Here is a 15,629-nt window from a genome sequence, read left to right as displayed (position 1 = left end):
GACACAGGAAACACATTGCCACAGTTCAAAAGGCGGTCCCTCAGGTCCCTGGTCAGTCATTCACCAAGAACCGAAGGATGGAACTGAAAAACATATAAACCATAACAGGTAATAACATTAGTACATCACTACAATCAAATAAAGGGTGGGATCGTGCTGTCCTGGAAGACCACCGGAAAAGGAGTTACCGGTAAGTACTAACTCCAGTTTTCCCAAGTGTTCTTCCAGGACAGCCCTTGAGAGGATCCCCAAGTACTTACCAGATTAGGGGGGGACCACGGCCTGGAGGACTTTCCTCCCAAAGGCCTGATCCTGACTAGACATTAAGTCCAGTCGGTAATGCCTTGTAAAGGTGGAAAAGCTTGACCATGTGGCTGCTTTACATACCTGCTCCGGGGTGGCACCAGCTCTTTCTGCCCAGGATGCAGACAACGCTCTTGTTGAGTGAGCTTTAACACCCTCAGGAGGATCTCTATTCAAGGCCTTATACCCCTCTGCTATAGCTAGCCTAATCCATCTAGCTATGGTTACTTTTGAAGCTTTCTGTCCCCTACGCTGTCCGGAAAAAAGGACAAAAAGGGAGTCTGAGATTCTGAATGGATTTGTTATTTTAAGATATTCTAGAATACACCTCCTCACATCCAATAAATGAAAACGTTCCTCTTTCTCATTTGCTGCATTTTGACAAAATGAAGGGAGGACAATATCTTGGGATCTATGGAAACTAGATGCTACCTTTGGTAAGAACCCAGGGTCTGTCTTTAGAATGACTCTGTCTTCTAGGATCTGTAGGAATGGTTCCCTGATGGAAAGTGCTTGGATTTCACTGACCCTACGGGCTGAAGTGATTGCCACCAGGAGAACTGTCTTAAAGGTAATAAGCCTTAGGGAGGCCTCTGAGATAGGCTCAAAGGGTGACCCCAAGAAAGCTTTTAGCACAACTGCTAAATCCCAGGATGGGACTTTTGTGATTCTGACTGGCTTGCGTCTAGCGACTGCCTTACAGAATCTAGCGACAAAAGGATTTTCCTGTAAGCGTTCATCTAGGTATACACTTAAGGCAGCTATCTGTACTTTAATAGTACTTAGGGTTAAACCCTTGTTTACACCTTCCTGTAAAAACTGTAGAATATTAGCCGTATTTATGTCCCGGCCATTCAGCCAGCTATTGAATTTTTTCCAGACTTTTTTGTAAATAGCTCTCGTGACTGGTTTGCGACTCTGTAGTAAGGTCGCAATTACCTCGTCTGACAGGCCCTTACTCCTTAAGATTTCCTCCTCAGTAACCACGCTGACAGCTTCAGTGTGGCGACCTGCGGATGGTAAAGAGGTCCCTGCGACAGGAGGTCCTGTCTGTAGGGAAGTCTTAGAGGCGGACAGTCTGTCAATTGTAGCAACGTTGTGAACCACGGTCTCCTGGGCCAAAAAGGTGCTACTAGAATCAAACAGGTTTTTTCCTTGAGGAATCTTGCTAGGACCCTCGGAATGAGATGAAGAGGGGGAAATGCATACGCCAGACTGAAAGTCCATGGAGTTTGCAAGGCATCTACCGCCAGGGGTTGATCTCCTGGGTTTAGCGAGAAAAAATTGGGAACCTTTGCATTTTTCCTGCTCGCAAAAAGGTCTACCTCTGGTTCTCCCCAGTGAGCTGTTATGAGATTGAATGCCTCTGGGTGTAAGGACCATTCTTGGTTCGAAATCCTCTGTCGACTCAAGAAGTCCGCCTTGTTGTTCAGCTCCCCTTTCAGGTGAACTGCAGAAATGGATTCCAGATTGGCTTCTGCCCACTGGAGAATGCGTCTGGCTACCAACATCAAACGAGGACTTCTGGTTCCTCCTTGTTTGTTTATGTATGCTACAGCCGTCGTATTGTCTGAACGGACTTGTAGATGGTGACCCTGTATTGCGGGGTGGAAAGCTAGAACAGCTCTCAGGATTGCTGTTAGTTCTTTCCAATTGGAAGAGAAACATTTCTCCTCCGGGGTCCACTTGTCCTGGACCCAGCTTGAGCCTAGGTGGGCTCCCCAGCCCCAACTGCTCGCATCCGTTGTTAGTGTTGAAGTGATAGGAAGGACCCAATGAACCCCTTTGTTTAGGTTCTCCCTGTCCTTCCACCACCAGAGGGAGCGTTTTACCCTTGAGGGGATCGATACCTCCTCCTCCAGATCTCTGCCTTTTAATTGTTCTAACAGAAAACCCTGAAGTTCTCTTTGATGGAACCTGGCCCATTGTACGGCTGGAATGGCTGCCGTCATAAGACCTAAGACCGACATTACTTCCCTCACCGTACACTTGGGGCTGCATTGAAGAAAAGATATTCTCTGCCACAGATTCAAAATCTTTTCTTCCGGCAGTATAATTTTCTGATCTACAGACTTGATCCAGTACCCCAGATACAGGATCTCCTGTGTTGGGGTTGTCTTGGATTTCTCCTGACTGACAATCCACCCTAATCGACTCAGACTGAGTTGAGTCAATTCTAGGTCCTGAGAAAGACGACTCTCTGAGTGGGCTGTTAGGAGCAGATCGTCTAGGTAGGGGATAATTGAGACTGATTGAAGCCTCAGAGGAACTAAAGCCTCTCCGAGAACCTTGGTAAAGATTCTCGGAGAGGATGATAGACCGAAGGGAAGTGCTCTGCACTGAAAGTGGTAAACCTTTGTGTCTATCTGCACTGCCATCCGAAGGAATTTCTGGCATTCCTCCCTTATTGGAATGTGCAGATAAGCATCCCTTAGGTCCAGGGTTGCCATAAATGTCTCTTTCTGCAGGAGATTCTTTATGGAATAAATGGACTCCATCCGAAATCTCTTGTAACGGATGGAGCGATTCAGTGGACGGAGGTTCATAATTAGTCTGAATCTCCCTGACGGTTTTCTTACCACAAAGATGTGCGAGTAAAAACCGTCCCCTTGTTCCTGAATAGGGACTGGTGTCAATACTTCTTGATCTACCATTTCCCCTATTAGTAAAGGTAAGGCCCTGGCCTTTTCTGAGTGACTTGGAAGCTTTGTCACCAGAAACTTGGAAGGAGGGTTGCTGTGAAATTCCAGCGCATGACCCCTTTTTATTATGTTTAAGACAAACTCGTTCGAGGTTGTCTCTTCCCATTGAGGAAGAAATTTGCTTAATCTTCCTCCCACAGGAACCCTGACGTCACTGGGGTTTGGGATCCTGATTGGGGCGGCTAAACAGTATGCCCCCTTTTCCTTTCCCTTTATGTCCCGACCAATGTTTTTTGGGGATTGAACTCTTCTCTGATTTAGAGGGTTCCTTAAAGGGACGAAAATTTTTTCTTTGAAAATTTTTCTTTTTTGCAGGAAAGGTTTTCTTTTTGTCCGCCGTCCTTTCTAAGGCGGAGTCTAATTCAGGCCCGAAGACTAAGTCTCCTGTAAAAGGGACGCTGCACAGGCGGGTTTTAGACGCCGTGTCTCCCCCCCAGGTTTTCATCCATACTGACCTCCTTGCTGCCACTGAAAGTGCTGCAGATTTAGCCGTAAATTTAACGGAGTCCGTGGAGGCGTCAGAGATGAAACTGGTGGCCTTAAAAAGCATAGGGAAAGATTTCAAAAGCTCCCCCCTAGGAGTGCCTGCCTTTAAGTGTTCTTGTAGTTGCGATAACCAGAACTCCAGGTTTCTAGCTACACAGGAAGTGGCTAGAGCTGGTTTTAAGCCTGCCATAGAGGCATCCCAGGCCCTCTTTAAGACAATGTCTGTTCTCCTGTCCATGGGATCTTTCAGGTGGCCCATATCCTCAAAGGCCAGATCAGCCTGCTTTGAGATTTTGGACAGAGGGGCGTCTAGTTTTGGATTTTTATTCCAGACCGCCTCTGGGCTCTCATCAAAAGGGAACCTTCTCTTAAGGGATTTAGGAAAGAAAACCTTCTTGTCTGGTTCAGACCACTCCTTAAGGACAAGGTCAGAAAGCACCTTATGTATAGGAAAAACCCTTGCTTTCTTTTTCCCCAGAGCCTCATACATTTGATCATGTCTGGATAACTGAGTTTCTTCCTCCTCAATTTCCAGCGTATCATAGATAGCCCCCATTAGCTCATCTACTTCCTCGAGAGATAATCTATATTTTGAGGCTTTAGATGCTGCTTGATCCTCTTCCTGACCCGAGTCAGTGTCAGAGGATTCGGGGCTAATCAACGTGGGGCTAGGCTCCCTGACCATACGGGGCTCCCCTGAGCTGGGTGTTGTAAGGCATGGTGAGGATGAGATTATAGTTGTTTTACTCGTGGAGGCAGCTGCAGCTGATCCCACGTCAGTGATTAACTCCCGGAGGGACTTAAAGGTCGACGCCATTTCCTCTTTAAAGGAGCCCAAAAACTTTGCTAAAGGGGAATCTGCCTCAGATTTAAGCAAGCTTGCAATGCATTGCTTGCATAGGGCTTTGTTAGAGCCAGAGGACAACCTATTCCCACAATTAGGACACTTTTTGCGGCCTGTCTTGTCTTCCCTTGGCATCTCTTTAGCCTGAAAATAAGAAGACAAAGGATTTCTTAGCGTCAGCACCATGTCCCTCTTAGAATCACCACTAACAAACAACCTCACTGTGAGTAAACCGCCACCGTGGGGTACTACAGGGCCCAGCCTACAAACACCACCACTCCACCAGAGTAATAGCATGCCCAGCAGCCTACCTGGGTTTGGCTGGTGCCTGTCTCCGCCGGAGTATCCTGGGGAATAGCCTCCATGGTCCCCCTCTGACGCTCCGAATCCCGCCGCTAATCCGGTATAGCTGGACGCTGGTCGGGCTTTACAGGCACAGCGCTGGCTCTCCCTCTCCTCCTTGTACCCTTAGAGACCCGGAACCGGAAGTCTCGGCACGCAGTGATGACGCGGTTCCGCCGGAAGTGAACGCTCGGCGTCTCCGACCCCCTGCAACGAGGAGGGAAGATGGAAGGTTCCACTCACCACTCCTGGGGGAAACCGGCGTCATTCTGCCCCTGGCCACCTCGGCACTGGAAGGAGGAGGGTAACGGGTCTGCTCCGGTTCAGCTGGACGGTACCCGAGCCAAAGAAAAAAAGGTATGGACCCAAACTGCAGCCATAAACCAGGACCCGGTCCCTTAGGCTTGCAGGTTCTCAGGCAGCCCCTGAGAGGGGCCTCCAGGTTCCTGGCAACATGTTCCTCCGACGGAGGAAACACAAATGACTGACCAGGGACCTGAGGGACCGCCTTTTGAACTGTGGCAATGTGTTTCCTGTGTCGATGGGAGGAGCTCCATCTCTCAAGGGCTGTCCTGGAAGAACACTTGGGAAAATGTGATCCGTACTCTACTCACAATGCTCCTGTACTATGCTCGCAACATGATTATCTTATTGTGGAAGAAACCGCTGGCTCCTACCCTCATGACCTGGAAGGCATTGATTAACAAGGCCCTACCACTGTATGATACTACATATCTCAGTAGAGGAATACCAGATAAGTTTACAAAGGTGTGGGGTGGCTGGATAGATCACAATTCAACTGCAACAGATTAATTGCCTTCTGGTGAATAGATGAACTATGTGTCGGGTAGTGAGGCTTGTGTAAGCCTACATGGGAACCTATAACCTCTTTTACTACTGCTATTTGGGGATATCATACTGCATATAATGGTTGTACATTGTATATGTCCTCCCCCTTCCCCTTACTAGGGTTTACTATGGAAGGATTTCTGGTGTCTGTTATTTGGTATGGGACACTGGTGCTGGGAATTGTAATGCTGAATGTTTATTATGTTCACTGTTTGCATGTATCTTTTTCTATGTTTAAAAAACCTTTAATAAAAAGAATTTACTATTATATATATATATATATATATATATATATATATATATATATATATATATACACACACACACATATACATACATATACACACACAATTATAAGTGTTATGTTATATTTGTTTGATAAGTGCAAAAATATCTGCTGATCCTCACAAAAATCGAGTAACCAAGGTTTCCCATCATGGTACAACCCAATTCCCATTTGTGTTATATACACCATTACTCTATAGCACACCACACAGTAAGCAATATAATTAAACCATAGGCTCAGAAGGACATTTTATATCAAATGTGCACATCAATGTCACCAAATTACTTTTTTTTTTTTTTTTTTAAAGAAATACTCATACCTGTCTGGGTAAATTACAACTGGAAGGGGGAGGTAATATGCCTAGTTGATGAAAAGTGTTTAGGCCAAATGTGTACACATATCCATCCTCTGTCAATACTACTGTATGGTCCTTGGCAGCAGCCACCTGATTGCAAGGGTGACCAGTAAGACCTTCCACCAATCTTGGTACCTTGAAAGAAAAAAAGAAAAAAAAAAAAACACAAAATACGTACAAGAGATATACTAAATATATACACACACACACACACACACACACCACAAATAAAAACTGTGACATTCCACTTTGAACTGAAACTGGACTCTTGCTAATTAAATGAACACTGCCTTTATAAGTTAGAGTGAAAGAATTTTAGTTGCTTTAGTAGGCCAAGATTACATTTTTGAAAGTAAATAGTTGTAAGGAGCCACTGAAAGAAAGTGTGATCTTGCACAATAAAACTTAAGGTTTACTGAAGAAATTAAAAACAAACATACTCAGGGAAAATCAGTAAAGTAGGGCACATGGTGCACAGCCAGATGATGAAATAACAAAAACAAGTGTAAGGCCTCATGCACACAGAACCTATTTGCAGCTGCTCCTAGGAGCATCTAACATTTTTTTTCTTGCCTCTCAACTCCCCTTCATGTTATTCTGTGTCCATGCACACATTTTGGCAGTGTTTAGTGGCAGTAGCCCATTATGTGTCAATTACCTGACACAGGAGCCAGCAATGTCACCGATATCCCCTTTTCTACAGAGCGTCCATCTTCTTTCTGGGTATCGTGGCTCCAGAGCCGCAATGACGTCACTCCCGTGCATGTGCATATTGCCATTAGCAGCGGCATGCTCAGTGCGCCTGCGCGCACCGCTGTCTACGGTGCATGCGCCGTAGACAGTGGTTCCCCGTCTTTTTGTAAATATCTCCTAAACCGTGTAGGTTTCTGAGATATTTCTTGGACCTACAGGTAAGCCTTAATCTAGGCTTAACTGCAGGTCAAAGTGGTCTGTAAGGGTTTACAACCACTTTAAGCAGAAAAACGCTTGATGATACTAAAAGCTGCTAAATGCACCTAAACGCTAGGTGCGTTTAGTGCTTGAGCATTAATTAATTTCAATAGTCAGAATAAATTATTTATTCTGGCTAATGAAATGAATTGACACTCAAGAGCACGATGCCTGTAAAAGCTCCTAGAAGCTTGCAAAAGCGCCACTGGCTTCTAAGAGAGTTTTATAAATGTCCTGTGTGTATGAGACCCAAGGGTCGGCGCACTGCTGCAGAAAAGTGAGGGCTTTCTCCTTTTCCTCTTAACAGGCTTACAGACTGGGCGGCAGGGGTGAGGAAAAAAAAAAAAAAAAAAAGGTCCCTATACAGCATTCCACTACAGGTTTTTACCAACTATAGAAAAGCACTGGTGTGGAGAGCTAGGGCAGCTGCAGATCACGAGGTCCACTGCAAGCTGCTGTCAGCTGCCACTGCTGTACTACCATTGCTATAATCTTGCCAACTTAACCCTTATCCCAACCGCACTAGCATCCCTTTTAAAAATTCTTAACACCACCCACATGAACACTAACTGTGTCACAGTGGTCACATGATCTGGAGCCCATCCTGTCAGCTACTAATCATTTGTCACATATGTACAGTGCGTGGGCATTAAAGCTCACATGTGTTAGATGGTCATAAGGGGGTTAACGTTATCTAAACTCCAGGGTGAGCATAACCAAACATGGACAGGAAGTGATTACAGGATCAAGGAAATAATTCTATATACAGTGATATAAAAACTATACACACCCCTGTTAAAATGTGGGGCTTTTGTGGTGCAAAAAAAAAAAATGAGACAAAGATAAATCATTTCAGAACTTTTTCCACCTTTAATTTGACCTATAAACTGTACAAAAGACTGAAATCTATTAGGTGGAGGGAAGTAAAGATAAAAAAAAAAAAAATAATAATATTGTTGCATAAGTGTGCACACCCTTACACTAATACTTTGTTGAAGCATCTTTTGATTATTATTACAGCACTCAGTCTTTTGGGTATGAGTCTATCAGCATGGCACATCTTGACTTGGCAATATTTGTCCACTATTCTTTGCAAAAACACTCCAAATCTGTCAGATTGCGAGGGCATCTCCTGTGCACAGCCCTCTTCAGATCACCCCACAGATTTTCAATCGGATTTAGGTCTGGGCTCTGGCTGGGCCATTCCAAAACGTTAATCTTCTTCTGGTGAAGCCATTACTTTGCTGATCTATGCTTTGGGTCGTTGTCATGCTGAAAGATGAAGTTCCTCTTCATGTTCAGCTTTCTAGCAGAAGCCTGAAGGTTTTTGTGCCAATATTGACTGGTATTTGGAACTGTTCATAATCCCCTCTGCCTTGACTAAGGCTTCTGTTCCAGCTGAAGAAAAACTGCCCCAAAGCATGATGCTGCCACCACCATGCTTCACTGTGGGTGTGGTGTTCTGTTGGTGATGTGCAGTGTTGTTTTTGCACAAAACATATCTTTTGGAATTATGGCCAAAAAGTTCAACCTTGGTCTCGTCAGATCATAACACATTTTACCACATGCTTTTGGAAGGGTTCATATGTTTTTTAGCCAGGCTTGGATTTTTTTTCTTCATGAGAAAAGGCTTCCATCTTGCTCCTCTACCCCACAGCCCAGACATATGAAGAACACGGGAGATTGTTGTCACATGTACCTCACAGCCAGTACTTGCGAGATATTCCTGCAGCTCATTTAATTTTGCTGTAGGCCTCTTGGCAGCCTCCCTGACCAGTTTTCTTCTCGTCTTTTCATCAATTTTGGAGGGAAGTCCAGTTCTTGGTAATGTCACTGCTGTGCCATATTTTTTCCACTTGATGAGAACTAGCTTCACTGTGTTCCATAGTATATCTAATGCCCTGGAAATTCTTTTGTACCCTTCTCCTGACTGATACCTTTTAACAATGAGATCCATCTGATGCTTTGGAAGCTCTCTGCGGACCATGTTTTGCTGTAGGGTGCAACTAAAAAAATGTCAGGAAAGACCTACTAGAACAGCTGAACTTTATTTGGGGTTAATCAGTGGCACCTTAAAATGATGGCAGGTGTGTACTGACTCCTACTTAACATGAGTTTGAATGCAATTGCTTAATTCTGAACACAGCTACATCTCCAGTTATAAGAGGGGGTGCACACTTATGCAACCCCATTATTTTAGTTTTTCAGTTTTACTTCCCCCCACTAAAAGATTTCAGTTTGTTTTTCAACGGAGTTGTACAGTTTTATAGGTCACATTAAAGGTGGAAAAAGTTCTGAAATGATTTATCTTTGTCTCATTATTTTACATCACAGAAACCTGACATTTTAACAATGGTGTGTAGAGTTTTTACATGGGTAAACACAGAGATCCCGGTTCTTGGAGGGGAGAAGAGACTGATCATGTGTTCATACAACGTATGAACACCGATCTAGCTCTTCCACTAGCAAGTCCGATCCCCCCTTCAGTTAGAACACGTAGCAGGGAACACAGTTAACCCCTTGATCGCCCCCAGTGTTAACCTCTTCACTGCCAGTGACATTTTTAGTAATTAATGCATTTTTATAGCACTGATCGCTTTATAAATGCCAATGGTCCCAAAAATGTGTCAAAATTGTCCAAGATTAGCTTTTTTTTAAACAAACCAAAAAATATGGGGATATTTATTATAGCAAAAAGTACAAAACAGTGTTTTTTTTTTTCAAAATTGTCGTACTTTTTTGTTTATAGCGCAAAGAAATAGAAACGCAGAGATCATCAAATACCACCAAAAGAAAGCTCTATGAGCGAAGTTAGCCCTAGGGAGAGTGAAACCCCCCCTTCCGGACCTACCGGCTAGTTATATCTTGAATTGTGTTGATGACAATTGGTTATTCTACTACAATGTGATAATGGAAATGGTTACGCTATCTCACTAGTGTACAAAAACTATATTATGATCATTGGACTGGGTCTGATGCTGGGAGAAGTTGGTTAACCACTTAAGCCCCGGACCAATTTGCAGCCAAAGAACCAAGCCCCTATTTGCGATTCGGCACTGCTTTGCTTTAACTGACAATTGCACGGCCGTGCGACGTGGCTCCCAAACAAAATTGGCGTCCTTTTTTTCCCACAAATAGAGCTTTCTTTTGGTGGTATTTGATCACCTCTGTGGTTTTGATTTTTTGCGCTATAAACAAAAATAGAGCGACAATTTTGAAAAAAATGCAATATTTTTTACTTTTTGTTATAATAAATATCCCCCAAAAAATATATAAAAACACATTTTTTTTCCCTCAGTTTAGGCCGATACGTATTCTTCTACATATTTTTAATAAAAAAATGAAAAAATCACAATTAGCGATTATTGATTGGTTTGCGCAAAAGTTATAGCATTTACAAAATAGGGGATAGTTTTATAGCATTTTTATTTAGATTTTTTTTTTTACTATGGCGGCAATCAGCAATTTTTATTGTGACTGCAACATTATGGTGGACACATCGGACATTTTTGACACATATGAGGACCATTGTCATTTATATAGCAATCAGTGCTATTTAAATGCACTGATTCCTGTGTAAATGACTCTGGCAGTGAAGGAGTTAACCACTAGGGGGCAGTGTAGATGATATGTATGATGTTTTGTGTTTTTATTGTAGGGGGCGTGGCCTGGCATGTGACGTCACTGATCGTCCTTCCCTATAAAAGGGAACAGACAATCGGTGACAGCCACACTAGGAAGCACGGGGAGAGGTTTGTTTACACAGACCTCTCCTCGTTCGTCAGCTCTGTGACCCGATCGCGGGACACCAGCGGCGATCGGGTCCGCTGGTCCCGTGGCCACGGAGCTCAGGACTGGGTCGACGCACTCCCGACCCATGGCTGGGCACTTAAAAACAACGTACCGGTACGTGTTTGTGCCCAGCCGTGCCATTCTGCCGACGTATATGTGCAGGAGGCGCTCCTTAAGGGGTTAATATGTTGGTTATTTGTCTTTTTGTATATCCTGCAATCCTTAAATAAAAAGAAAAGAGAAAGCTCTATTTGTGGGGAAAAAGGGACGTCAATTTTGTTTGGGTACAACGTCGCACGACCGTACAATTTTCAGTTAAAGCAACGCAGTGTCGAATCTCAAAAAAAGGCCTGGTCATTCAGCAGCTAAATCTTCCGGGGCTCAAGTGGTTAAAGTGGTAATAAACCCAAAACCAAAAATCTGATACACTGCAGCTTAGCAATCATTAGATGTGGTGGCTGCATTAATTTTCTTTTTTTTAATGCCTTTTTCCCCTGCTTTCACCCAGTGATATTGCCAGTAACACACCTCCTGTATCTGCATGCCTCCACCCTGGATGAAGGCAAACAGGGGGCACCTTTGGACAGCAGCATTTTCAATCTGGGGGGAGGGGAGTGTTAGATGTACTAGCAGATTTCGATAGATTAACAAATTGAAGCCAAACTCCAGCTCCCACTGAAGTTACAGCAACTTTTTTTTTTTGGGGATAATGATTTTACAGGGAAGCTTGTTCTGTTGAATGGCAACAGAATTACTCGCTGAATCACCAAGTGAAAATAAGAAAAAAAAAAGCCTAATAAAAGAAAACAAATGATCTCACAGTTTCAGAATATTCTACAAGACAAAATATCCTTCACCAAATCTAAACGCTTTCAAAAATGGGGCAAGGATCTCTCCACCTCCTACTTAGCCTTGCAGCGGTGCACAGCCCTCAAAGTAATTTATAGCAGTACACACTGGGGGTTTATTTACTAAAGATGGAAAATCAGGCTCACTTCTGCATTGAAACCAATCAGCTTTTAACCTCAGCTTGTTCAGCTTTGGCAATAAAACCTGGACGCTGATTGGTTTCCATCCAGAAGTGAGCCTGATTTTGCACTCTCCAGCTTTAGTAAATAATACCCACTGTGTACAACACTGGGAATTGGCACAGAAGATTGCCCTCCATTGGTATCTCACCCCTTGTCCAGCCCTATTTTGCCACAACCTCACCAACATAGGGGACTATGTTGGCGAGGTTGCGGCAAATTAGGAAACAATTTACAAATCTTTAAACTAGCCTTTGGATGAAAATATTTCAATTGATCTCTGAAGTGACAGGAGTTCTCCTCTCATCCAATCCAGCTCTGGCCATCCTGAATTTGGACATAGACAAGGTCCCCACCCAGTTTCACACTATAACCACCCATATTTTACTTGCAGCCAGGCTCATGATCGCCAGACATTGGAAATACCAATCCACTCCCAACTCTGCATTATTCCAATGAGCGTACACTCCCCTTATGGAATGATAGGGTAACAACTTTTGACTTGATTTCGAAGCCTTGGTCCAGTTGGATTAATAAACAAGTAACTGTACCACAACTGTACCTATACATGGTTTATGTCTACCTGGTCTTTATATGTAGTGTATATCTGTTTCCCTGCTAATGCCATATTACTGGTTTGTCGGTAAGTAGTATGTTCACAACTTTGCTTTCCTACTTCAAAGTGACCTGTGATATCCTTGTACTTTCTTATTTCCGCCACTGACGGTGTCTATGTACTATTGTTTCTTTCAATAAAAATTTGACATAAAAAAGAAGGAAATAAATGCAGCCGCCACATCAAAGAATTGGTATATTACAATATAATAAATATTTGTTTTTGGGTTTAATACCACTTTAAAAATTAAAGGGATTGTAAAACAACAACGTGAGCTTTTCCCAATTGTTTATTTCACCATTTGAGCCTATCAAATACTGTGCCTGCTACCTGCTAAAATTAATGAAAACAAGACTAATATATATTGGGAAAATATTTATATTGCTATTCTGTATTAATACGTAGCAATTTCCTCCCCAGTGAATTTTCCTGTTAGTTGTACTTTTGAAAGGAAGTAAGGCATTATAAGACGGACAAGAATAAAAGCTATAATATGGTCTATCCGTTTTAAACAAAAACAGCTGGAACAAGCTTTCAGTAAAATAATAGGTAGTTGTGTTTTAACTTGAGTCTACACGCCAGAACATATAGAATAAAAAGAATATGAGACTGGCTGAAGTGGCATACAAATGATGTCTTGTACGATTCTAGCTTATGTTTTAAATTGTAATTCATTTTTTTCCACAGCTCTACACTTTAAATTTCATGCATACGTGGCGATTTGCCAAGGCTTTACAAACTGGAACACAATGTTCTCTTCTTCTGTCTCTTTTTTCAAAGACTGAAAAGCTCAGTATAATCCCCAAGGAAAACATCTTTCATCCTTCTATATGATCAATCATCTTTACAGCTTTTCATATTACAACTGTTACCAGGTCCTGATGGAGTTACATATACACACATACCAGACATGTGAGTTCATCGCCGTGACCAAGACGACCTCCCTGACCATGGCCACAAGTGTAAACCTGCCCTTTCTGAGACAGGAACACTGAGTGAAACTTGCAAAGTACCATCTGGAGAGAAAAGAAAACACCTTTAGTTTGGAGTCATCCTAACCTGTATTACAATACACTGTAAAGTGTAAAAAGTGAAATTAAACTGGGAAAGCCAGTAGCAAGAGAGGCACATCTTTACTATGGTTTTTAGGAAAAAGGCAGACACAAAAATAAGAAAATAAGGAATAATAGGATTTTTATAACAGCTTACCTGTAAAATACTTTTCTTGGAGTACATAATGGGACACAGAGCCTTAAGTAATTACGTAATGGGTTATAGGACACCTTCAGGTGTCGACACTGGTATACCCAATTAAGGAAGTTCACTCCCTATGTAACCCCTCCTCCTTCCAGGAGCACATGAGTTTTTGTAGCAAAGCAATATACTTAAATCCCAAAAGAGGGGAGGGACCTTTGTGTCTAAAAGATCTACTCCAAGAAAAGGATTTTACAGGTAAGCCATTATAAAAATTGTATTTTCTTTATCGTACATCAAGGGACACAAACCCTTAAGTAATTACTTAATGGGATGTCCCATAGAAATGCTACTTGAGGGGAGGGAGACACAACCTAGAGGGTACCCCCAGACTTCAAAAATAGCATAAAATGGGACTTTACGTTTGCCAAAATAGGGTCCAAAATCACAATACCAATAAAATCCAAGCTCTTTATTAAAAAGAAAAAAAACAATAATAAAATCTATGCAATACATCACATTGCAAGCCATATTAACATCTGTTACAAATTGTATCAGTGCAAGCCATATAAACATTTATGACAAACTAACAAAGGCATGCTGGATCGACACGTTCCGCTCATTATGCGTCTTCAGGATCCACGGCCATTTAATTAAAATTATATGGCTGTATGAATTTAATCATAAACATTGTAAGAAATTCATATCGTACAAAAAACGGACTACATAATATCATCACCACAATGTTTATGATTACATTCATACAGCCCTATCATTTTCCTAAATCGGCGTAAATCCTGAAGAAGCATAATGAGCAGAACAGATCGAACCAGCATGCCCTCATTACACAGTTTATGTGATAAATGTTGATATGGCTTGCAATGATCCAGTGGGCATCAATTACAGTTTGTGTGACAGATGTATATATGGCTTGCAACGCGATGTACTGCATAGATGTCGTTATTGTTTTTTAATCTTTATAATGAAGAGCTTGGATTTTATTGGTATTATGATTTTGGCTCCTATTTTGGCACAATTAAAGTTCCATTGTATGCAATTCCTTCCCCATGTAGGGGTTCACAATGAAAAGAATTTTCTTGATTTCAATAGGAATGGTGCCTTTATAGGTGTATTTTCTAACTTCATCCACATAATAGAATTGCAGACACAAAAATACCAATTTGAAACCTTAAAAATTGAGAATTTGATAGACTTGGGTAGGTAGGAGATTCTGTGCACCAATGCTCACTTTTACCAATAGTATCAATTATGAATGTAGTTAACCTTAAGGTGCTACTAAACCCACAACAGTAAAATCAGTCTGTATATGCAGTAAAGCATGCTTGTTATACTCACTGTGGAACCTAAGGGGTTAATCCTCTGCATTGTATAAAAAGACTGTTTGATCCTTTCTTCTCTGATCCTCCCCTTCTTTTACTGTCCCCAATCCATCTGCTGATAGTACAGAGCCTTGAAGGCAGCTTGGTGTATATTGCTAGAAAGCTTTTTTTATTATTATTATTATTATTAGGGTGCATGTGATCAGCACAGGGCCAATCAGCACTGTCCAGACAGAGGGTCAGAGGTCATGCAGCCTCATAGGACAGTCATAGGAGAATGAAAACATCTACTATAAGCTTTAACAGTGCTTGGCCGGACACTGATAGAAGTTAAAAGACTGCTATATACTGCTGATAAGAAAAGGTATTCAGCAGTTTATATTTACCAAAATAATTAAATTTCTGTGTTCTGTGCACTGTGGGAGACCAGATATAGTGAATGCAGGGTCCTGGGTTGAGTAACACTTTAAAACATGCCATATAACCACATCCCTAGTGCATCCTTTCCAAACGTCACAAGATAGTATTACCAACTAGTATT

At 42.2% G+C, this 15,629-nt stretch overlaps 1 protein-coding gene across 2 annotated transcripts in view; it reads right to left on the bottom strand.

Moving 5' to 3' along the window:
* Positions 1-15,629, bottom strand: part of IBTK (inhibitor of Bruton tyrosine kinase) — a 132,958-nt gene that overhangs the window by 99,162 nt on the left and 18,167 nt on the right. For both annotated transcript variants that reach the window (XM_077487330.1, XM_077487331.1), the window contains exons 5-6: positions 13,460-13,570; positions 6,132-6,302 (exon numbers count right to left, since the gene is read on the bottom strand). In XM_077487330.1, the coding sequence (XP_077343456.1) occupies positions 6,132-6,302; positions 13,460-13,570 (282 nt within the window). The remainder of the gene's footprint in view (positions 1-6,131; positions 6,303-13,459; positions 13,571-15,629) is intronic.

The sequence above is a fragment of the Lithobates pipiens genome, unplaced genomic scaffold (assembly GCF_037356315.1).
Source record: "Lithobates pipiens isolate NorthernLeopardFrog02 unplaced genomic scaffold, aLitPip1_a1.2 Scaffold_18, whole genome shotgun sequence".
Classification (NCBI taxonomy): domain Eukaryota; kingdom Metazoa; phylum Chordata; class Amphibia; order Anura; family Ranidae; genus Lithobates; species Lithobates pipiens.
Note: the sequence above shows the minus strand (reverse complement) of the source record. Positions and strands in the feature narration are given on the sequence as shown.